The sequence below is a fragment of the Protopterus annectens genome, chromosome 1.part0, assembly GCF_019279795.1.
Source record: "Protopterus annectens isolate FY-2018-M chromosome 1.part0, PAN1.0, whole genome shotgun sequence".
Taxonomy (NCBI): Eukaryota; Metazoa; Chordata; order Ceratodontiformes; family Protopteridae; genus Protopterus; species Protopterus annectens.
In genome coordinates, this window is record NC_056725.1 from 1,885,348,934 (window position 1) to 1,885,374,537 (window position 25,604).

General features: G+C 44.2%; 1 protein-coding gene across 2 annotated transcripts in view; it reads left to right on the forward strand.

Moving 5' to 3' along the window:
- The window catches only part of NADK2 (NAD kinase 2, mitochondrial), a 1,215,936-nt gene that overhangs the window by 1,065,993 nt on the left and 124,339 nt on the right, over positions 1 to 25,604 (forward strand). For both annotated transcript variants that reach the window (XM_044069966.1, XM_044069965.1), the window contains one exon: positions 17,837 to 17,890. In XM_044069966.1, coding sequence (XP_043925901.1) covers positions 17,837 to 17,890 — 54 coding nt within the window. The remainder of the gene's footprint in view (positions 1 to 17,836; positions 17,891 to 25,604) is intronic.

Consider the following 25,604-nt stretch of genomic DNA (forward strand, 5'->3'; position numbering starts at 1 on the left):
GTTCCTACCAAGGCTAAATCTTTGCCTTCATCCCTAGCGGGGGACTCCCACCAATCAAAACCTAAAAAGGTTAAAGTTTCGGCTCCGGAGCTCACTCAGTCAGCCCCAGTGCTTTCGGTGCCTAGACCTTTGGCACCGAGGCATGGAGCTCCATTAGTGATCTCTGCTCTGTCTTCTCCTGCAGCCTTCACTATATCGGCACCGAGGGGCTCCTCGGTTCAGACTATTACCACTATATCGGCACCAAATGTTCAGTCGGCGCAGACCTTGACCATGTCGGCTCCGGCATCTTACTCAGAACAGACGCCTTTATTGTTAACTCCAGTTTTGTCGGTTCCAGCCTCGGTACCAACAATCACTTCGGCACCGATCCCTGTGTCTGTGCAGACCATGACCTCGGCACCGATTACTTCATCGGTGCAGACACCCGTAGTCCAGTCTCTCTCGGCACTGTTGTTCTCTGTGCGGACTGGTGAGATGGGCACTGAGTTTGCCTCTTCTATGGACAGGCCTGTTTCTCTCTGTCACCGTGAGGTCCACTAGAAGCCTTTCCGAACATGATGTGTTGCGTCTTGTGGATCAGGTACTCTTGGCCAGAGGTATCCCCACCCCCCAGGAACTATCCTTCTTTGGGAGGTGATCACCCGTCTCCAAAGACCCCTTCTTATTCTCCTACTTCATTGCCTTTGAAGTCCATGGATATAGCACAGTCTTCCCCTTCTGCGGTTCCCTTTATGGATCTCGCTAAGGAACCGCAGTTGCCTTCGTGGTAGGAAAGTTTTGCTATGACCCAGGATGTCAGTTGTGACATGCATAGTTTGCTGCTCCACAGCCATCCAGGGACTCCGGGTCGGCAGGCTGAGCCACTTAGGGAAGGGATGACTCCTGTCCTAGACATTCACTCCTCCCTCTTCAGTTGGACCAGCCTTCCAACTGATGGAGAAGGCTTTCGCTGCTGCTGGCGATACTGAACTGTCTATCCCTCCACTCTTCTCTGATACACTGGTTTCATAAGTTGCACCGAGCAGACACCGGGTGCAAGGGCCTCAGGACATATTCCTACAGGAAACCCCATTTCCGCTGTCTTTCCCAGCTTCTCCCGCTGAGGAAGTCCACTGGAAGAGTTCATGTAAGCGGAAGCACATGGACTCCACAGAGGAGTCCCTCACTGAAGACACAGATTTTGATGAGGGGGAAGGATCCTCTCGGTCACCCTCTGAGGTATCCTTTGGTGATATCCTCGAAATCCTGAAACAGAGAGGTGACTGGCAGTCCTCTAATCCGACCTCTGAAGAATCTGTGTTCCTGCAGGCCTTTCGCGCCCAGCCCCCTACCTCCTGGGTTACTCCACCTGCCAATGAACTTGTCCGGCTTATCATGCAGTGTGCTTGGAAGGCCCCTGACACCGTTGAAGCTATTCCCTGGAGGCCAGATAAGATTTTGTCCCCTTCTGCTTCGGATCCCCATTGGTCAAAAGGTCTTCCAGTGGATGTTTTGGTGGTGGCGGCCGCAACAAAAAAGGATCTGGCAGAAGAAGAAAGCCAGACTGTCCACCCGCCTAACAAAGAGTCCCGGGCCCTGGACAGGATAGGGAACCGCACCTTTGCATCAGCGACATTTACTATCAGGTCCCTGAATTATATGGCACACTTTACCAGGCTTCAAAGGGATCTGATTTCTGAGCTTTCTGAAAACTTGGCGGGTGCAGTGTCTGATGAGGTCCGTGACAAAGTGACCTCTCAGCTGGCCACCATTGAGTCAGTATCTAACTATGCGACTGATATCTCACGCATCAGAAGGAGCAGCTAGAGCAGCGGGTTCAGCTGCGGTCTTGAGACGACACGCCTGGATGCGCTTGGGCAATTTTGCGGAACCCTTTAAGGCTTCCTTTCTTAACACTCCTATTGAGTCTTCCTTGTTGTTTGGACCCAAAGTTAAAAGAACACTGGCCAGATGTGAACAGGATGGTAAGATCTTTTCTGCCATAGGTATCTGTTATTCTTCCCCTCAACGTGCTTTCTCCCAAAACCAAAAGAGTGGGAAGATATGGTTCAAGAAATCTCAAGGTCCTTTCCGTGACACACAGGCCGAGTTCTCCCCTAGAGGCAGAGGGGGAAACTCACAGGGAAGATGCTCCTTTCGGGGCAGAGGGGGTCTGTGTAACCAGGGTTCCAGGGATTCTTTCCCTGGCCAATCCTACCAGCATTCCTGAAGAGCAGCCCAACCCCTTTCCTCTGGCGGTGGTTGGGGGACGTTTCTCCTTGTACCCTTCTGCCTGGCTAACCATCACCACCGATTCTTGGGTGCAAAGGATTATAATCAGAGGTCATCATATCCCCTTCGATTTTTGTCCAGTCCCTTCAAAAAACCTTTCCGATTTTCCACCCAGTCAAAGGGAAGAAGCAGCACTAGAGATAGAAAAGCTAGTAAGAGAGTCATCCAAATAGTCCCTCCAGAGCAGATAGGGTCCGGATTCTACTCATGACTTTTTTTGGTGCCAAAGAAAACCGGGGACTGGAGACCAATTTTGGATCTCAGTGTATTGAACAAGTTTGTGAGAGTACAAAAATTCCGGATGGTCACAATACAGTCTATCCTCCCGCTTTTGGAAAAATGCGATATGGATGTGCTCAGTAGATCTTCAAGATGCGTACTACCACATAAAAGTGGACAGGCCATCAAGAAGATTTCTGCACTTCCATGTGGGAGCCAGTCACTACCAGTTCAGAGTACTGCCCTTCGGACTCTCTACAGCCCCCAGAGTGTTCACAAAGTGCATGGCAGTTGTCACAGCTCACGACTTCAAGGATTCCAGGTGTTTCCATACCTAGACGACTGGCTCATTTCCACCCCCACCAGACATCTACTGGAAGAAGCCCTGGTATACTCTTTCCTCGCTTCACAAAGACTAGGCATAACCATAAACTGGCAAAAATCCAATCTCACCCCATCTCAGTCGACAGAATTCATAGGGGTTATCTTGGACACAAAGAACTGCAGAGCTGCTATTCCAGAGCACAGAATTCTAAGGATAAAGCAACAGCTGATTCCAATCATTTCAAGGAAGAAATCCATGGCTCACTCGGTTCTACAGCTGTTGGGTTCCATGGCAGCCTCCATCACCATTGTCCCACTGGCCAGGTTTCACATGAGGCTTATACAATGGCTACTGCTTACCCAATGGTATCCCTTTCAGCATCCTCTTTCAGCCATGATTCGAGTAACCCACAGGTGGAAACAGGATTTAAATTGGTGAATGACACACAATTTGTCATAATGGTCTCGCTCCATCTCCCCCCAGCAACCCAAGGCCACAGTGACCACGGACGCCTCCCTGATGGGGTGGAGGGGCTACATCAGGGACAGACAGTCCAAGGCACTTGGTCCGAACTGGAGGCCCATCTGCATATAAATGTTCTAGAACTGAGGGCGGTGCTTCTGGCGTTGCAGGCATTCCATCCCCTGCTGCTGTCTGGGACAATTGCGATTCAATCAGACAACATGGCGCTGGTCTGGTACATCAACAAGCAATGTGGAACCAAATCTTACCCCCTTTGTCGAGAGGCCATGAGGATATGGCAATGGGCAATGGCTACCAACCGTTTTCTTCTAGCAACGCACATTCCCGGGAGTTCCAATGTGATAGCAGACAGACTCAGCAGGTGCATTCTGCAACCTCACGAATGGTCCCTGAATCCCTTAATAGCAGCGGAGATCTTCCACCGTTGGGGCCGTCCTTGATGTGACCTCTTTGCATCCCCAACCAACTACAAATGCAGCAACTACTTCACCCTGATTCCCCCTCCGGGACAGTCACCCAGGGACGCTCTAGTCCACTATTGGCCCTCGGGTCTTCTTTACGCATTCCCCCCCTTTCCCCTCATTCCCCAGTTTCTGATGAAATCCCGTCAGTTGAAGAGCAAGATGATCCTCATAGCACCATATTGGCCTCGACAGATTTGGTTCCCCTTCCTTTGGCCTCCCCTACTAGATCGACCATGGATTCTCCATCCAACCCCGAAGTTGATATCGCATCCACAGAACCTGATTCATCCCAACTTGAACACCCTGAAGCTCACGGCTTGGCTACTCCAATTCCCTTGATTGCCAGGCAGAATGATCTTTCTTTACCAGTACGTGACATTCTCATTGCATCTCATAAGTCTTCCACTAGAATTACTTATCTGAGCAAGTGGAAAAGATTTACCTGTTGGCTGAAAGATGAGCAAGTAGATCCCTTCTCAGCACCAGTGTCAATAATACTAGACTATCTGGCCGACCTCTTCCAATCGGGTCTATCGGCCTCTACCATTAGAGTTCATTTGGCTGCAATTTCTAATTTTCATAAGGGTGTCCAAGATTCCTCTCTTATGTCCCACAAATTGCGCAAGACCTTCATAAAAGGTGTGAGTCATCTGAAGCCATCTTTTAGAGAACCTATTCAACCATGGGATTTATCATTAGTTCTATAAGCTCTGATAATACAACCCTTCAAACCAGCCTCTTCTTGCGACCTCAAGCATTTGTCATGGAAAACCTTGTTTTTGGTCGCCGTTACTTCTGAGCTTCAAGCTTTATGTATCAAGAGTCCATACTTGATTTTTCATAGAGATTGAGTGTCTCTGAGAACTAATCCATCTTTTCTGCCAAAAGTAATCTCCGAAATGTCCATTAATCAAACCATTGAATTGCCAGTTTTCTTTCCCAATCATTCAAACAGAGGAAAGTATTGGCTACATACCCTAGATATCCACAGGCAAAATCCATTTTACTTAAACAGTACTAGGGCCTTTCGTAAATCTGACCAGTTATTTTTGGCTTTTTCTGGACCTAGATTAGGATCTGCTGTTGCTAAGGTCACATTAGCTAGATGGTTGAAGGACTGTGTGACCTTTATTTATACGCAACGTAATATCTCGTTGCCTACTATCATGAAAGCTCATTCAACAAGGTCAGCGGCAACTTCTGCTGACTTCCATGCCAGAGCTTCTTTACATGACATCTGTGCAGCTGCAACTTGGGCTACGCCTCATACCTTCATCAATCATTACAAATTGGATTTTGTCTCCAGGGGAAGAGCATCTTTCAGTTCTGTGGTGCTCAGGAATGTCCTTCCATGAGAGCCTCCCAGGAATAGAGGTAGCTGGGGACTCTGTCCTATGCATAAGGAATGAACGAGGATTAACAATATCAGATAAAGAAGTTATGTCGTACCATAACGTTCCACCTGTATTGTTGATCCTCGTTCAGTCATTATGACCCTCCCTCCTGCCCCCTCCTGTGGTTTCTAGTGGGTCTCACCATCTGGTTCTCTTAGGTTATTTGACCAGAGGTAGCCTCTACCTTCTTTGACTTGCAAACTCAGTCTGAGGTAACAGGGAGAGGGGGGTGGTGGGTAAGAGTTTAGCTCAAGAGTATGAAGCTGACACGAGCTTGGAAAATGGCTGGCTCAGTTCCAAGGTCGGAACCGATACCCATGTGTAATGACTGAAAGAGGATCAGCAATACAGATGGAACGTTATGGTAAGACACAACTTCTTTTTTTTAAGACCTAGGACTGAGTAAATGTAACAGTTGTAAAAGTTACTTTGTGCTGAACAGTTTGCCATAGTGTTCAAGTAACAGTTCTAGTTCTAGAGATATGAACATTTGAATGAACTGTGAAGCAGTAACTTCAGATGTCCCTGTTGTATCCGTAACTGTAGGGAGGCTGGTGTCTGCAGAACTAGACATCCAGCCAGTATACCAAAGTCGTAGGAGCAGGGGTACATGCTGCTTTGCTTGTCAGAGCCATAAACCAACATCTGCTATAAAAGTGATGTCTGCACATACCCCGTTCATAACATTTCTGCAGCAGTAATCTACAGACCTCCGATCGCCAGCTCCGGGAATCAGTTTGTTCATTTCGGCGTCCGATACATTTAAGTACCCCGTCGGGTTTTTAGTTTCCATATTATTGCTTTTCAGACGTACATGTCAGCCAGGAAAGGGAAGTGCGCTTGTGGAAGACAAATTCCACACAAGGAAGTGCATAAGTGCTTATTCTGTTTAGTTGAAGGCCACGGCCGTCTGTCTTGTGATATTTGCAAATCCTTTGTACCTAAAACATTTCACAGCCATCTGGCTGCCTTAAAGTTTTATTTAGAAAATCAGAGGCTCTGGCATCTAGTGTTAGGGATGGAGCGTAAGATAGGTACCTCCGACAAGCTGCCTCCAAAGAAAGCCAAGAAAGTTAGGCTTGACGACCATGCTGCACCTCAGGAATCTGGTGAAACTCTCAAGGCGGATTTAAGTCCAGGGTCTCATTGGACACCCATTTCACTGCTAGAACCGGGAACCACAGTACAAGCCAAGTGAGCGGAAACGCAGAGTGCATCTGCTGAGTTTGATCAGCCGTCAGCCCATGATGGCGAAGGGGAACCACAGCTTGGGACGTCGGCGGGGCCTGCACACTACCCTTTCCATCCTCCAAGGTGTCTGCCTCTTAAGTCAACTCATCTTTCTACTCCTCTGAAGAGGAAACTGAAATTAAAACACAGGGAGCATAGAGAAGCTGAACCAGTTCCTGGATAAGAAGTCTTTTTTCCCAAAATCTTTTCAGGGCCTTCCAGGCCCTCCAGTCTCTGGCACCTGTACCAATATCCCACACCTGTGCAGGCCTTAGGGGATTCAGAAGAGGATCTTTCTTCCTCTGATGAATCACTTACCTATTGCTCCCAGAATCCCCCAAGGACTTCATTACCCCTGAGGAGGAGGACTCTATTAGTCCTGAATCTCCAGGAGAGGAATTCTCCTTTGGGTACACCATTTCTCTGATGAGAGAACATTTTAAATGACAGGCCTCCGATGTCTCTGAAACAAAAAAAGAGATACTTTGAATTATTGCAGATGGACCATCCCTCTTCATCTGCAGTCCCTCCCCTGCTTCCAGCTTTTCATGATGCCATTTTGTTGCATCTCAGACCCCTGAGTCTCAGCCCCCAGCTGCTAAACTTCTAGATAGATTTTATAAAGTTTCTCAGGATGCACAGTTCCTATTAAAATCATTAACCTCAACTACCATCTCATGACGCCTCTGTGGTTACATCTGAATGCACTGTGAGACGATAATAACTGCATGTTGTTTCCACCCGAATGCCTTCTACAAGCAGAAGTAGCTTTGCCCTCCTATTTTACCTCCACCGTTGAATGTTAAGTTGAAAAAGTAACTTAGATTAGTTACCTTGTCAACTTAAGTTTTAATGTGGACTTTCATGGTGTTCACATTTGACTTTTCTGAGAAAACTGGCTTGCAATGCACTCTGTATTTTCGTCTCAATGACAAGCCAATTTATTTTGCTGTTCATCATGCAAGTGGTGGCAGCCAATGGGAGTCCAAGCAACCACTTGCCACATCCACCCCGACCTAATATTTCTGTGTTCTGTCCAAATAAATAGAGGGTCCAACAGTAGATATTCCCTTTATTTTTCAGCCTTTGGTGGAATATACTCTTGGATCCCTCTATTTATTGTGCCTATCAGTTCACAGAACCAGGGAGTATTGCCTCAGTCACGGTCTGGGAAGAAACAACTGCAAGGGAGATCTGTTTGTTTTGACCACCAAGCCTTCAGAATACTAAAGTAAGAAGACAGCTCTGCTGTTCGCAGACAAAATAATGACAGATAGTTCAGTTGCAGACCTGATATATTTCTGAAAATCACTACCACTGTAAAACTCATTCTATCAACATTCAAAGTTTGTACGAACAATATTGTAAATGCTCTTCATTTGTCCAGCTTTCTAGCTCTAAGTACGTAGTGCAAAACTGTTTATTCTGTTAATGTTTAAAGTTTATATGAACAATATTGTCCCTACTTTTGTCCTGCGTTCATTTGTCTAGTCCTCCATTTGCTCCCACATTACAAGGACTCAAGTCTGTAGCATATCTTGCAATGGCTCTGTCATAAATTAGCTTGTTATTCTATCAAGGTTCAAAGTTTTTACCAGCATATAGTCCCTAGTTTTGTCTCTCTCTCTTGCTCAAAGAAGTTCAGAACATTGTCCGTAGTGCAAAAATATTATTCTGTCAACATTCAAAGCGTGTGTGAGCAGTACTGTCCCTACTTTGGTTGAGAAAAGTGTCCTTAGTGCAGAATGTGTTATTCTATCATGTTCTTTGCCCCCATGCGTTTGTTTACTTCTAGTGCTCGATTTCCTTCCACCTTACAAGGACTCAGTTGTACCAGCATATAGTCCCTAGTTTTGTCTAGCTTTCTTGCTATAAGAGGTTGAGAACATTGTCCGTAGAGCAAAACTATTATTCTGTCAACGTTCAAAGTGTGTGCGAGCAATATTGAAACTGTGTTCCTGCTTTCATCCTGTTTTCTTGCTCTAAGATGTTGAGCGATTTTTCCTTAGTGCAGAATGTGTTATTCTGTCAATGTTCAATATATGGATGAGCAGTATTTAATTATCATGTCCCCATACATTCTTTTTCTTCTAGTGCTCAGTTTCTTTCCACGTTGCAAGGATGCAAGTCTGTAGCGTTTCTCCACATGGCTCTATCATAAATTTGCTTGTTCCATGTCGGAATTTACTGGTAAACAAGTGTTATGGAAGAAAAATATGTGGCAGAAAATCAACCCTTGCAAACCTACGTGTGTGTGTGTGTGTGTGTGTGTGTGTGTGTGTGTGTGTGTGTGTGTGTGTGTGTGTGTGAGTACAAGAGTTCATAACGTGTATCATTGTATGCATGTGTGTGCACCATCGCAAGGTCATTTAGCTCGCATAACTTTCTATAGGTAAATTGGGAAGTGATTAGAAAGGTAGAACAATTATTTATATGTGAGATTTCTGCATGTCGTTGTGGAGGCTTTTTTGTAAAGGCCTTATATTCCTAGAAATAGAACTGGTGCATCTCAAAGAAGAGAAAGGGAAATGTGTGTAGGGCTTGCACAAAAAAACACTGGACAGAGAAAAAAGACAAAAAATGACTAAAGGAATTAGTATGCATTACCTGGACGAAAGGAAATGAGTGAAACACTTTTTGGCTAAATAAGAAAGGTGAGAGCATGTCATGCTCATGTATAGTAAAATATGAAGGCTTGCAGTTAAGTTATGGGGTTGGACTATGTGGACGTATTTCTTCACAGAGAGACCATTTTGTGTTAGTAATAATTCCCAGAATAAGCTAGTGCTTTATCTGCTGTAACATTGTCACTCCCTGTGTAAGTGAAAGAGTATGTTCAGCCTAGTAATATCATTATCAAGCATAAAATAAGCTGTCAAGGTGTTGATGTCTGCATATTGAAAGTTTACAGAATAAAAATGATATTTTGAACTCTTAGCAGGCCATTGATGCTATAACAGTTTCTCTGCTGTGCATATATCTGGGACGCTCACCAAATGAGTCTTAAGTATAAGGTGAGGTGTGAACAATACACAACAAAAGTTTCCTTGAAAACTTGGGGCAAGTGCCAAAAATAATGCAGATAAATTGAAATAACATCACAAAAGAAATAATGCAGAATGAAAAAAAAATATTATTAGGAACCATCAGGATTAAGAACAAAGACCAGTGGTGAAAAATTTGTATATATGGCAGTTGGACTCGGGCATTAAGGTATATTTAACATTTTCATGAAATAGACAGTGGAGAGTCAACAAGTCCACAAAGGTGTTTTTGCAAAACCTGAGGCAAATTTTAAGTACTGCTCTAACATGTTCAGGGGAATAACATATTAAGATGGCATGTGTTGGATTGTAGGCAAAGACAGACACTTCTAGGAAATGAGAGTCCAAAGGACTTAGGGCAGTAATTAGCCCACTAATACCAAGGCCATTGCCAATTCAGATACACAGTAAGAAATGTATATAGAAGACAAGTACTTCTAACCATGCAGTAACTGCACAATTCTGTTACAGACGTCTTCAGTCTACTGCCATCTTCTAACATAATTCCTTGCCAGATATGGAAAACAGCAGTCAATGGGCAGCGCACAAGGCCAGACATTTACAGAATGGGTTCATGCATGGCTTGATGCACAGGGTTGGTGGATCAACAATTTAGCATGACAGCATCACCGCAGAAGATGTTCACCTTTTCAGAGGCGATGGTGTTCACCTGAGGATGGCATTGAGTTGTTCTTGACTGACCTCCACAATGGTGTGATGACAGCTATGCACGATAAATTGGTAACATGTAACTAGTGAGAAGGAATGCAAAACAGCCATGACCAAGTAGGACCAGTATGGTAAGTGAAACTGTTATATTTTATGAACACCATTGCCACTACTTACAACACAGGGAAAGTACTGCTAGGGAACTTGTATACATGCTGAGTAACACTTCAGTTTCAGATTGTAAAAGAACTATCTGTATGCTGTGTGCAGGTACAGATAACCATTTTATTATGAATTCTGTTATGTAAATTATGATATATTTTTTAGTTTGGCAAATAACTGTGGTAGGGATTTGGTGAATAAGCTAAGAACAACTGTTTGAGGAGAGTGCTACCACATACAAGAGAATATGGCGATAAGCATCCTGCAGTAATTTTTTTGCTTTTATCAGTCGTGTAGAATTTATATGACAGGAAGGGCTAAGTAATACAGAATTATGATATTTTTTAATATTTTGCTAAATAACTTGGTCAGGGAACATGTCAACAGGTGAAGTAATATCTCATTTTGAAGACAGTATTGGTAGTTACAGGATGGAAAAATAACTGTGTCTGTATGGTGGACAAATGTACAGATATCACATTTTGTTTAAGACTTTGGTTATGAGTACTATGATATTTTTTCATATTTGGTGAATAACTGTCAGGAAACATGTCAGCATGCTAAGCAGTAGCTCATTTTGAAGACAGTATTAGTACTTGCAAGATATAAACAGAACTGTATCTGTATGCCGTACACATGTGCAGATATCCCAGTTTGGGACCATGGTTATGAGAATTATGATTTTTTTTTCATATTTTGCTAAATAACTTTATCAGGGAACGTCATCAAGGTAAGTAATACCTCATTTTGAAGGTGGTAGTAGTAGTAGTTACAGGATTGAAAAAGAACTGTCTATGCTGGACAAATGTACAGATACATTCTGTTTAGGACTGGTTATGGAAATTATGATTTTTTTTCATAATTCGGTAAATAACTTTGCTAGGGAGCATGTAATTGTGCCAATTGATCCCTCATTTTGAAGAAAGTGTTAGTTCTTACAACATGATAAAAGAACTGTGTCTGCATGCTGTGCACATGTACCGATACCACAGTTTGTTTAGGACTTGGGTTATGGAAATTATGATTTTGTTTAATATTTTGGTAAATAACTTTGCTAGAGAGCATGTAATTGTGCCAAATGATACCTTATTTTGAAGACCGTGTTAGTCCTGTATGTTATGTTAGTCTGTATGCTGTACACATATACAGATATCACAGTTTGTTTAGGACTAAAGTTATGAAAATTATGAATTTTTTGCATGTTTTGGTAAATAACTTTGCAAGGGAGCATGTCAGTGTGCTAAGTAATACCTCATTTTACTAGTATTAATAGTTTCAACATGGTAAAAGAACTGTCTGTATGCTGTACACGTGTACAGATATCAAAGTTGTTTAGGACTTAGCTTATGGAAATTATGATTTTTTTTTACATATTTTGGTAAATAATTTTACAAGTGAGCATGTCAATGTCCCGAGTAATACCTTATTTGAAGACAGTATTACTCCTTACAATATGGTAAAAGAACTGTCTCTGTGTGCTTTACACATGCACAAATATCAGTTTGTTTAGTCTTGTAGGATTATGAAAATTATACAGTTGCAATATTTCTCATTATTATGCCCATATCTTTGCAAGGGAGCATGGTGACAACACAAATGGGTATCGTTTTGAAGTTGACATTGAGCCACACAGCTTGTACACTGATATGTAGCCTCTGTCTGTTACAGGTGATGAGGTATTATGCTTTATCAATTATGAGAAATATAATCATATTTCTATGAATATCTCTGTAATGGAACATCAGACAGTAATGGTTAAGGTATCATTTTAAAGCTGACATTCATACAAATAAGTTAATTACAAATTGTATTGGTCTACATGGTACATTCACCAAGATATTGTGATTTGTTGTACCAAAAAGGTAATAAAATATGCACAATATCAGCATTCCTTGGCAAATATTTAATGACTTACTTCCACACTATCAACATTTACATTGTTGGAAAGGTCAGTGATTGCTGAACAACTTTTGCATTTACATTTTTAGTCTAGCTGTTATAGTTAAAGAGTTATGAACATTTGTTTTTCTGTATGTATTACAAATGGATTATCTGAAAATATGCTCAGGCTGCACTGTTCCTATGGTGGAAGTAAGCGGGCAGCATTTTCTGAGCTGCTCTAGAGTGAATGAGTTAAGGACCCCCTGCAGACCCTACTGTCATTGCAGTGTCAGCATTTAAATCATCCAGATATCGGCCCTCCACCTCTCTGTTTCCCACTGACAAGGACAGGAAATTTATGGATAGATTAGGGAAGAAGGTATATATGTCTGCACTTATTCCAGATGTGCCAGACACCCCTGCTAAGTTACAACTCTCTGCCCTGCTCTCTACCACCTCTCAGGTAACCAGGCACTCCATAAAGTGCAGTTATGATGCGGTAGAGGCATCCTCCAAATCTGGAGCCTCAGGCTCTGTCCTGAGAAGATATTTTTAGATGAGGTTACAGCCCCCTCCTATGGATGTCCAGACCAAATTGTTAGATGCACCTCTTGATAATAAGGCCCTTTTCGGTGCAGCCTCTGCAGAGCTCCTTAAATCCCTACAGGAAAAGGGCAAGGAGCTACAAAATCTAAATAATTTTGTTCATCTTTCCTATTCATCGAAGAAACTACCCTCAAAGGACCACCTTTGTTAGGAGGCAGTCATCCCATTCCAATGCCCCAAAGGCTAAGGGATGGAGGCAGCCTAGGAGACACTCCACTTCAAAACAATGTTCTCCCTCCACTCCAGCCCCATTTCAGAGGCAGCCTGACCAGGACGGAGCCCCTCCACTGTGACTCAAACCCGTTACCCAACTCCACCCCCTTATCCCTCTGCCCTCACCCTTTCCCTACCCTTATGGCAGAAAATTACCTCAGAGGCTTAGGTCCTTTCCATCATCCAGAAAGGATACTTTATGACTTGGTGGAGACTTCCTCCCTTTCAGGGGATACCCCAACCACCTACAAGTCAGCTTCATCCCCCCCCACATTCTGGATCAGCTTCAAGCCCAGGGCACCACAGAAAGAGTACCTCCAGAACAGACAAACAAGGGGTTTAACTCCAGGATGTTTTTGGTTCCAAGAAAGGATGCCCCTTGGAGGCCAATCCTTGATTTGTCTGTACTCAGTCTATTCCTCAAGGGTGCCTACCTTCAAAATACTCATATTGCGTCACCTCTTACTCTCATCCCCCACCAAGCCCTCATGGTATCCCTGGATCTGAAGGATGCTTACCTTCATATTCCTATTCACCCCAGTTACAGGAAGTTCCTATGCTTTTCCATGGGTTCCTTGCATTTCCAATTTTTTGCATTTTTATTTGGACTTTCTACAGCCCCCAGAGTATTCACGAAGTGTCTAGATCCAGTTATTGCCCAAAGCAGAGTGCAAGGCATTCAACTATATATGTACCTAGGCAACCTCTTGATACTTCACCAGGATTGCCACACACCTCCATCACCACCTAGGCATGGTGTCCAATACGCTGGCAAACCTAGGGTTCACTGTGAACCAGGAAAAATGTAACCTGCACCCACCAAGACCTGGTTTTCTTGGGGTGCAGAAGAAAAACAGACCAGATGGCAGTCCGTCATCCCTTGCCAGGAGGTGTAAACCATCACACACTACCTCAAAACACTCCTCTCCCTCCAAACATTATCAGCCAGGGAATTCCTGAGGGTCCTAGTCCACATGACATCCTTGATAACCATGCTCTCCTTAGCAAGGCTGCATATGAGAAAATTTCAGTGGATTACAAGGATTCGGTGGAACCAACATTCACACCCCCTAGATGCTTCTCTACCTCTCTTCCCATGCCTGAAAAAAGAGGTGCAATGTTGGATTGCATCCATACGTTGCAACCCGAGTATATGCTTGCAGACCCCCCACACCATCACAACAGATCTTCACAGATGCTTCAGACCTGTGTTGGGGAGCTGTCTTACAAACCCACAACAAACAACACAAAGCTCAGGGAGAGTGGTCCTCCCTCAGACAAAGGAACCACATCAATATCAAAGAGATGAGGGTCCTTCTCTTAAACTTGCAAATTCTGCACCCAATTCTCCAACCAGGCACCTTAAAAGTTGTCATGGACAAGTATGACTGTCCTGTGGTATATCAGCAAGCGAGGGTTGCTCAAAGTTCTACCCACTCTGCAGCCTGACAATTCAGATTTGGACCCTAGCAGCAGAGTTGCACATCTTGGGCAGCCACAGTGGTGCAGCGGTTAGCGTTGCCACCACACAGCAAGAGGTTCTCCGGTTCGATTCTCGGCTGGGGTGCCTTCTATGTGGAGTCTGCATGTCCTCCCTGTGGTCGCGTGGGTTTCCTCCGGGTGCTCCGGTTTCCTCCCACATCCCAAAGACATGCAGTAGGTGGATTGGACACACTAAATTTGCCCTAGGTGTGAGTGTGTGCCTTCTGTGGAAGGTTGGGTGCAGGGCTGGCAACTCGACACCGTAAAACTCCACTGCCAATCATGAGTGGACAGATGATCTGCTGTGGTGACCCCTAACCAGGAAAAACCGAAAGAAGAAGAAGAGTTGCACATCTACCTGCAAGCAGTGTACATCCCTTCAGCAGAGAATGTGATGGCAGATACTCTCAGCAGAACTTCTGCACCCTCTAATGAATGGATGCTTCACAGGGAGGTGTTTCTGGATCTCATTCACAGGTGGGATATTCCTCAGGCAGATCTGTTTGTCTCCTCCCAGAACAGGCAGATGCCTCTGTTTTGCACAAAGGATCCACATCCCCATGCGTGGAGGGTGGATGCTTTCTCTTTTTCTTGGGCGGGGATGTATCTTTATGCCTTTCCTCCACACTGATTCAAAGGGTCCTCCTGAAAATTTAGAGGGGCAAACCAAAAATCCTGCTGGTGACTCCCTTTTGGCAAGACAGCAGTGGTGTCCCCCTTCTTCCTCTACTAGCCAAGGGCAATCACCACAGGTTACCCCACCGATTTGACCTACTCACGCAAGACAGTGGGTCACTCATACACCCTCAGGTGCTCAACCTCACTCTCACTCTATGGGTGATAGAGTTCTGATCCCTTTCAGACACTTATATTCAGAGGATGTACTCATTGTCCTGCAGGAGGCCAGGAAACCTAATACCAGGAGAAATTATGTGGCAAAATGGAAAAGATTCTCCAGGTGGCATCAAAAGAAAAAACAAGACCCCTTTCGTATTCCTGTACCTATGGACCTTTCTTACTTGTGTGAGCTTTTACATTCAGGACCGACTTACTCTTCTGTTAAGGTACACTTGTTAGCCATTTCCACTTGTCTCCCCTTGGTGCCTCCTTTGGCATTCAAATTAGAGGTAAAAATATTCTTGAGAGGTTCTTCATATTAGAACACATAGAAGACCAATACCACCTTCATAGGACCTTAATTTTGTCCTTGAAAAACTCACTACCTCCTTTCGAACCAGCTCACTCAGCATCATTGAAATTATGTACTTGGGAAACAGTACTACTGGTAGCCCTCACATCTGCCAGGAGGGTCTCTGAAATCCAGGCCTTGTTGGCTAACCCCCTTACCTCATCTTCTATAAGGACAGGATCTCCCTCGGGACTAATCCCTCCTTCATGCCTAAAGTGGTTAATGAACTGTCCTTGAATCAAGCCATTAACCTCTGTTTTTTCCCTCAACCTCAAAATCCATCTGAAAGAACCCTACATTCCTTGGATATTCATAGATAGCTTAAGTATTACCTGGACAAGACGAAATCCATTAGAAAGTCTGACCAGCTGTTTGTCTCCTTTCATCCAAGGGCCTTGGGGAAGTCTTTCTCTAAACAGACTGTCTCTTCATGGGTTTCTAAAGCTATGTCTGCCTGGTATTCCTTTCATGGAAATGTTTTAACTACCAATGTGAGAACACATTCTACTAGGGCAACTGCCTCTTCAGCAGCCTTTCAGGGGGTTGGACTACATTCCATACTGGAAGTGGCCACCTGGTCCTCGGTTCATACCTTTAGAAAGGACTACAAGTAAGACTTGGTCTCTAGAGCCAGAACTGGGTTTGCTAGGTCAATTTTGCAGGGTCTCTTAGACCAGGCCCCTCTGCCTTCCTCCCGGGATCATACCTAAAGCTTGGGTACTCTCCCTACAATTATGAATTCTGCAACATGAGAATAAAAGGACATAGAATAGTTGTGTAAGAACTTACTATAACCTTAGATGGCCTTCTCTTCCATGTTGCAGTATTCAGTCCCCCCTCCAACCCCCTCTGGCTCTGTTTTGCCCATCTGGAGTGACTTTCCTTATTTTCTGTCCATCCAAACAGGACACTGTAACAGGCACATACATTTATTGGGCTCCTTTGGCTTGGTGGCATATGTGGGTCTAAAAAGCTTCCTTTCCTTTCTCCCCTGGGGTACTACTGTATGCGGCAGTCATTTCTGAAGGGGGTAAGTGCAGATGTCATTTTTATAAAATGTCAGTTTATGGCTCTGACAAGCAATGCAGCATGTACCCCTGCTCCTAAAACTTTGGTATACTGGCCGAATGACTGGTGCTGCAGGCAGCAACCTCTCTACAGTTGAGTACTTCAACATGAAAGAGAAGGACATCTAAGTTTATGGCAAGTTCTTACACAGCTATTCATTTTTAAAAAGCTCATACCAAACCTCTTGGGAGTTTGAGCACAAGTCAAAAAAGCTCCATTGGAGAGAATGAGTTTTAAATGTACTTTTGTGCTGCACATTTATTTTTTTGGTGTATGTGACAGTGTACTGTGGAAGATAACAGGGGTCCCAGTTTGAAGATGTGGAGGATTGTCTTTGATGAACTGTTGAGGGTGATTTTTTTTCTGCAATGTGATGGATGCATTCATGAAAAAGTCTTCTTGTAGGTAATGTAGACTCTGAAACTGTGGAGAAATTCAAGAAAAAAGTACTGGGCTTGTTGCTTCAGTCTATTACATCCATCAGCTTGTATTTAGCACTTGACTTTAGACACCAGGAACGTGGAGGGAAATGAAAACACAAAATATTTGTGAACCGATCCTTTTCATTGATAGCAAGTCTGTACTGTATTTAGCTCCTGGTTAGACCATGGCAGAGTTGCTCTTTGCTGGCTGGCGCTGACTATAATGCAGTATGTCAAGATGTGTGGGCTTTGGACCATTCTGTGTCCTACTTTCATTCTAGAACAGAGGAATGAGGGTGGCCTTTCTCCAGAAGTGACAGCAAAGCTAGTGGTTTTCCCATATATTTAATAGTCCTTCTAGCTATTGCAAGAGATCAGGTAAGTGCAAGCTGGTAAACACATTAACTGAAGACAAGTGCTGCAAGAAGATTGTAGGGCAGATGTGAAGGCAGTACAATAAAATATTATTTTATATAATATAAATATAATAAAATATTATTCATCAGTGATAGATAAGTTGCCCTTTAGTCTGAAGAAATTTAAGGTTTGATCTGTGAAGTGGTCCTTATTTTTTCCCATTTTCATTGCTCTGTGACATATGGTACAAAATGTAATGGCTGTAGATTGATGAATCTTTAGTGTGTGTACCACAACTGCTTTTAGCTGGTGCTGCATTTCTGAAAATTAATTTAAATGCTATTTTGTTTTTAGCTAAGAAATACAGGAAGCTAGACTTCTCAGCAGACAAGAAATTAGTAGAGATGGGTAAGTTGATGTTTGTTTAGAATTAGTTTTTATTTTGTTAAATGACTTGAAGAAATATGGTAAGTTTTTCTTGTTATACGACTTGAAGAAATATGGTAAGTTTTTCTTTAGCTTGCAGTTGCCTTCTTAAATATACTTATGGATAAAATGTGCTGCTGCTTGTTATGCAAGTCTGTTTTTGTGTACTTGTCTGGTGGTGGAGTCATGTGATGATGCCAGTCTCATGGCAGAAATGCTTTGTTATGCCAAAAAGTCCATTATGTTGAACGAATAAACGGATAGAGCAGTGGTGCAGCAGTAGTATTGTCGCCTCACAGCAAGAGGTTCTCTAGTTCAGTTCTTGGCTGGGATGTCTTCTGTGCAGAGTCTGCATGTTCTCCCCACGTTCCTGTGGGTGTTCTCCAGGTGCTCCAGTTTTCTCCCACGATACAAAGACATACATCTGGAGCATTTCTGCCTGGGCCGCTGAAAATTGGTTTTGTTTCAAGTTGAACTTTCCTGGTATACAAATGTTAAATAAAAATAAAATAAGTACTTGCTTGCAAGAGGAGCTTGTACATGTCTTCTCTACAATGATTATGGTTCACTTTGTTGTATTTGTAGTTCACTCTGCCTTCATTATCACCAACATCATCATTCTCCTCAACACCCTTTTCCCCATTTTTGTACATGGGCTTGTGTCCTATCAGCGGTTGCCATCTCTCTCTCTCTCTCTATATTCAGTGCCATTGTCCTAAATTCTTCAGTAGTCATGCCCAACTTTTGCAGGTCTTCTCTCACACAATCCATCCATCTCTTTGCTGTGCACCTTCATTTCCTCTTGCCTTCTTCCTGTCTGTCTCAAGTCATCATCACCAGATTGTCTTTTGCTTTCCTGCAAATGTACCCAAACCAGTGTCATTTGTACTTTTTCACTTTGTCTGCCTCCTATAAATAGGTGTAGGCCTTTTCTATGTCTGTCTTGCCAGTTGTTTGATGCAGACTTTTGTAGTTAATTTGAACTTGGGCCTGTGTTTCTAAAGAGTTTTTGTGCCATTTTTTTCATCATTGAGTCATATCTGTTCAGCCAGTGTTTAAAGTTCATCTGAATTTTTACACAGACATTTTAAATTTTCTCTGTATGTGTGAGACTTTAGACTTTATTTGGAAAGATGCTTCTAGTGATGAGACAATGAGGCATGGGGTTGCTTAATTTAAATGGATTCTTTAAGGCTTTGTAATAAGCCTGTTGTAAAGGTTATAATTAGGGGGATGTAAACTAAAGTTTAAAGATACAATGAGGTAAGAAGGTACCGCTAAAGGTAATAAGAGGCCCTCTTATTGAAAGTAGGTGTTTGGAGAGAAAAAAAAATAACATTGTTTATAAATTGGCATATAGTCTACTGAAAAATAAGCTAGTGAGGGGATGGAAGAAGAAGATTTTGCTGATTGTGTTCTCAAATAAAAAGGATAGGAAGTAGACAAGAAACCGCAGAAAGTAACTGGAGAACGCTGAGAAATAGGGGTATTGAGGGAGCAAAAGAATTGTTTGGATTACATTATAAGGATAGGTTCCTGTACCCGAGAGTAATAGAACAGAGAGAGAGAGAGATGAGGTATAGGTCAGTGGTCATCCTTGGTTGAATATTTGGTAGAGCCAGAAATAGATAGGGTTGTCAGTGGATAATCAGCAGGGTGCACAGAATTATACATAAGTATAAAAATCAATTAGAGGAATTCAAACAGAATTGGTATTAAAGGTTGGATGGACAATTTGCAAAAGGTCAGTGGGGGGACATGTTTAGGGTTTTAAAATGCACAACTAAATCCTGACAGTTCAGGATAATTTCATGGAAATGCTTATTTGTATGTTTTATACCCTGAGTAGATTGCAAAGGATCTTCCTTCAGGTTCACAGCAGCTGCTTGGAGGTATGTGGGGAGTGAGAGTTGAAACTGCGAGCATGTGTTTTGGAAGTGTGTAGAGCTGATGGAAGTTAAAGGCATAGCAAAATGCCTTAAACTAGATGCTGAATGAATAAATGGAAATTGCTAGAGATGACGCTGCAAGAGTTTTGGAGAAGGAGAACTAGAATGTCAGGACTTAAGTAGGCTTTGTTAACTTTGTTAGCAGCCCAAAAAATAGCAACAACCAGAAAGTAGAAAGGGTTGGACTGACCTTGGAAGATGTGCTATCTATTGTTGGAGGGAGGTTTGTTAGATTGGGCTGGGGGGGGGGGGGCAAGAATGTATTGGACCATTACCTTTACAGTGTTCACGGCATGATGGAAAAGAAATGGGCGGGGATGAAAATGGAGCAAATGTTGGAGTACTGAAAGGCATATAGTTTTTATTGGTTGGAGAATGTCTATAGTTTGACACGTGAAGGTTCGTGACAAAAATATGTTCTGTAAGTTTATGATTATAATGTGATATTGATAATTTTGACTACTGGTTTTTGAGCTTTGAACAGAGCTTTATTGAGTTCACCATTTGTCAGATGTGTGAGGCGCCTTATTTCCTAAGTGTACTCTTAGCCAGACGTTGACCCTGCAGGATAAAATGCTTTATGTCCATGTACGTTTTTGGGTCAAACTACTGGCCAGTATTCTGTAGTTCACCTAGTGTATACTAAAGGGTGAATGTATTACAGATGTCTGTTATGAAAAACATCTGTTCTCCATAGATAGGCTCCTCTGCAAAGAAAAAGTGACAGCATATATCTGATAAAATGTGTTGGTATCTTTAGGATTTTATTAAGCTTTGTTCTATAATCAGTAGAATTCCATCTTACCTTGTAAACACAAAGGATTTTAAAACGTAGTACTTAAATGAAATTGATCTTTTTGCAGTGTTAAAGAATAAGGAGGGAATGAAATGATTTGGTACTGTTTTAAGGCATTACATGTATGCATGTATTTTGTGTGTGTATATATATATATATATATATATATGTATATATATATATATATATATATATATATATATATATATATATATATATATATATATAAAATGTGTGTGTAAATAGATATATGGGTCTATGTCAGAAGCTTGAGTTTTCAGAAACTCGAAATTCATATTGTCGAGTTGATATTGAGTTTCTGAACACTCAAACTTCAAAAAAACAACAAAGTTATACCTTTTTACTATGCTTTTGCAGGGGGAGTGCCCCCCCTACATGTCATATACCAACTCCGAGATTGCACTACATTGAGGAAAATGTAAATTCCCTGACCCTCACTCACAAGACAGTCCACATTTGATGAAGTAACTTTTAAATGAAAACGTATTGGATAGGAGACGTTAATAGTGTATGCGTTTTTCATTAAAGCTGTGTTTTCAAACTACAGTAGCTGGTTTGCAATCCTTGGTGGTACCTGTGGATACTTTCGTCAGTGAGTTTTGATGCTTTGGTGAATGCTTTGTTTTACAAGTCTTTTTTACCATGGAGGTGAATATCAGCTTGGAAGCCGAAGAAAAGGGAAATAAGGAGGAACTTGGCCAGGCCAGGAAGCTAGTCAGCCAATTAACACAGCTTATCGACCTGCTTACTCCCTTGAGCCAATTGATGATAGAGATAGCGACGAGGATGCAATGGGGGGTGGTCCCAAGAAACACCAGCTTCAAGGGAAACCAGGCGACGTGAAAATGGAACTGGTGAGGGTGTTTCAGGTCCAAGCAGCCGTTTGCAATGAGGAAATGGATTTTTATCAAACCCCATTGTCTTTGATGGGCTCTGAAGGAAATTTGATACCCAAGGATAAAGAAACTAGTTTATTTGCTAAAGGACAAGAAGAAAAGACATCTTTAAATTCTTCAAAACGAACAACAATGGACTTCAAAGACTGGCTGCAGGTTAGCTTCTTTAATGAATTTAGAAAGAAAGTTGTTAAATCTGGGCCTGTCTCGGACACTTATCAGAATATTGTTAAATTATATAGATTAATTGATAAATTGAAGACTTTAGATGTTGAAAATTCATATTTAAAAGAATGTATTTCAAAAGGGATTGTCCCTAAAGGGCTTGGGGTTTACAAATACCCGAACAATGTTAAGCCTGGTAGTACTTTTCATAATTAACTGATTGAAATTTTCAGTAGATGCAGACTAGACATTTTAAAAAGTATGGTAAATGAAAATGAGAGAATTGAAAATGACTTGGTGAAAGAAATTGACATATTGAATGACTGTGTTACTAACGATTTAATGCATTCAATTCCAGCAGAAAAAATGAAATATGTTGAAATTAAGAGGAACATAGAAGCCCATTGTAATGAATTAATTACAAGGAAAATTAAAAAGCTGGAGAGGGACATTAAAGAATATGCTAATAACACAAGATCTGAAGTAGGAAGTTCATTTGTCAGCAACCTGTGGGTCTTGGATCCGATATCGGATCTGAGCCGGCAACTTGTTTCAAGCTAATGGATCCGAGCTCCTAGCTCCTCCCTTCACCCATAATCCCCTGCTAACCCTCCATGACCTCAGATCTAGTTTGCTGCGCTTGTGGATGGCTGGATCCCCTTGAGCTCGTCAGCCAAGTGGAATTTTACTGCATTTTACTGTATTTTTCCTGTCAAAATTTTTCTTTTTTAGTTAAATTAAATAAGAAAAAGTGTGTAAGTGTTAGGTTCCCTTATTATTTTTACTTTAATTAGTTCCCCCTCCCTTCGCTGGTCGTTAGTGTGTGCGTGTGTGTTGTGTTTTTTTTTTTGGGGCCTGTGTGTGTGTAGTTGTTTTTTGGCTGAGGCCCCAAAAGCCATATTTTCTAAATGTACCGAGTGTGGCCATAAGCTCTCCCCGGCTGATGGCCACACTCGGTGCGTTCGGTGCCTTGGGGTTGAACACCTTACCTCAGGCTGTACCATCTGTGCAGCGTTCAACCCCAGGGCACTGAAAGAGCGGAGGTCGAAGCTGGTCCTTGCGGGACTTTTACCCCCGGACTCGGCTTCGGCCTCTGCTGCCTCTGCTGCTCCCGTGGCTCCACCACAGCCTGTGGTTGCTTCCACTCCTGCCCCCCTGCCTCCGTCCGGGACTCAAACTCCCACTAAAGTGTCGGAGGACAGGGAGGCCAGGAGGGAGAAATGGAGGGAGAAGCACCACAAGCGGTGGGCCGAGACCTCCGTTTCGGCCCCGCCAGCTAAGCGGGCTTCTCCCTCCACTGCTTCTAGGTCTCCATCTCCTCCTCTCCGATCCCCTTGTTTCTCCCTGGGGCCCGAGGAGGAGACCCGATCTCCGTCGAGGTCATCGAGGCGGCATTCCAGGCCTGCCTCGGTGGCCTCTTCGAGATCTACTTTTAGTATATTCGATGCAGACTTGGACCGGATGATGCAAAGATTCATCCAGGCCCAGCTGCAGATGGGAGTGCTCTTGCCTCCCCCCCCCCCCTCCGAGGGGGAGCTCGACACCCTTTCTCCATCCTATTGCTCCTTCTCCGACCCGCTATCTGGGTTTGGAGCGTTCGGAGTCGAGCAGCGTTGGAGCCGGGGGTGGGTCGGCGCCGACAGTACTTGGTACTTCGGACCCAACCCTGCCCTCGAGCCTGTCTGATCCGACCTCTCGGAGCTGTGGTCTGAGCTTCGGATCCGGGGGATTCAGTGTGCCTTCGGCTCTGTCCAGGTCAGAGTCCACTGGTCCCTCGGATCCAATGGTCTCGGCGCCGGCTCCGATCCCTTCATCGGATCCGAGTGGGAGCCGACTTTCGGATCCAATAGAGAGTGGCTCTCCCTCGGCCTTTGATGTTGTGGAGAGGGCTCTGTTGAGAGCATCCGGACCCCCCGGTCCTTGCATCGGCTCCTCCCTGCACTCTCTCTCTGCTGGGCCAGGCTTCCATCACCCGGCTAAAATGCTTCAATGTCACAGATGGTTCCATTGGAACAAGATGTTGCTGGCGAGGCCTCCTCGGACAGCGCCCCCGAGGAAGTTCCCCGCAAGCATAAGTGCAAAAGGAGGCACGTGGACTCCCCTGAGTCCTTAACCGAGAACACGGACTTGGAGGAAGGGGAAGGCTCCCCAAGATCGCCCCCTGAGGATGTCTCCTTTGGAGACATCATGGAGATGCTGAGGATCAGAGGTGGGTGGTCTGCCCCCAAGTCTTCCTCTGACGAGTCCGTGTTTCTGGAGGCATTCAAGGCAGGCCCGTCTACCTCTTGGGTGTCCCCTCCGGCCGACCCCCTGGTGGGCCTCATTACCACCAGGGCGTGGAAGGATCCGGACACCGTGGAGCCAATACCGAAATGCCCGGATAGAATTCTTAGCCCCCCCCCCCCTTAGACCGATCACATTGGAGTAAGGGGCCCTCTGTAGATGCCATGTTGACGGCGGCAGCCATGAAGAGGGAATTGGCTCAGGAGAGCCCCTCAGTCCATCCACCGAGCAGAGAGTCCCGTTTGATGGACCGCTTAGGGAAGCGAGTTTTTAGTTCAGCGACCTTCTCGGTAAGGTCTCTGAACTATATGGCATGTCATCAGGATGCAGCAGGATCTTATCAAAGAATACGCTGCATCCCCCCCTGAGTCCATGTCGGAGGATGACAAACAATTGTACTCCACCCGAATGGCCAATCTGAGATAAATTTCAAACACCTTTATGCGGCTATTGTCCCATGCCACAGAGGGAGCTGCTAGGGCTAGCAGAGCAGGCCTAGTCATGAGACGTCAGGCCTGGCTCCGTCATTGCGATTTTGCGGAGCCCTTTAAAGCGTTCTTCTCGAATGCCCCTTTCGATGGTTCTGACCTCTTTGGCAAAACAGTTCGCGAGACACTTGTCCAGAGCGAGAAGGACGGGAAGACGTTGTCCGCCGTCTGAGTCCGCTTCTCTGCTCCCCAGTGGTCCTTTTCGAGGAACCAAAAGGGTCAGAAGAAGATGTGGTTCCGAAAATCACAACATTCCCAACCCGCTCCGGACAACTAGTCTTACCGTGGCAGAGGAAGACCGGGAGGACGTCGCCCCAGGGGCAGAGGGGCTCTGAGAAACTTTGGGTCCAGAGAACCTTTCTCTGAACGGCCCGTGCAGCAGCTCTAAGGGGTTGCCCGGCTGCTCCACTCTGGAGGCAGTCGGGGGGCGCTTCTCGAAACACCTAGCGGCATGGGTGTCCATCACGACAGACCACTGGGCGCTTCGCATTATATCCAGAGGGTACACAATACCTTTACTCCATGTCCCCAAATCCAGGAACCTCCCCGATGTACCACCCGACCAGTGGGAGGCCGCAGCTGCAGAAATTCAGCAGCTGTTAGGAAAAAGAGCCATCCAGTCCGTCCCCCAAGACCAACTCGGATTAGGGTTCTACTCCAGGTTCTTTTTGGTGCCAAAAAAGACGGGGGACTTGAGACCGATCCTAGACCTTTCCCGCTTGAACCTGTCAGTAACCAAAGAAAAATTCCGAATGGTCACTCTTCAATCTATTCTCCCCCTTTTAAGGGAGAACGATTGGATGTGCTCCATAGACCTCAAGGATGCGTACTACCACATTTTAATGGACAGACGATCCAGGAGGTTCCTTCGCTTCCGGCTGGGGGCCAGTCACTATCAGTTCAGGGTCCTTCCCTTTGGCCTCACCACAGCCCCCAGGGTGTTTACCAAGGTATTAGCAGTGATTGCGGCCCACCTGAGACTCCAGGGAATACAGGTCTTTCCATACCTGGACGACTGGCTCCTGACCGCACCAACAAGGCATCTACTTTGCTTAGCCAGAGATTTCTTTCTCTCTCTCTAGCCCCACAGTTAGGCAT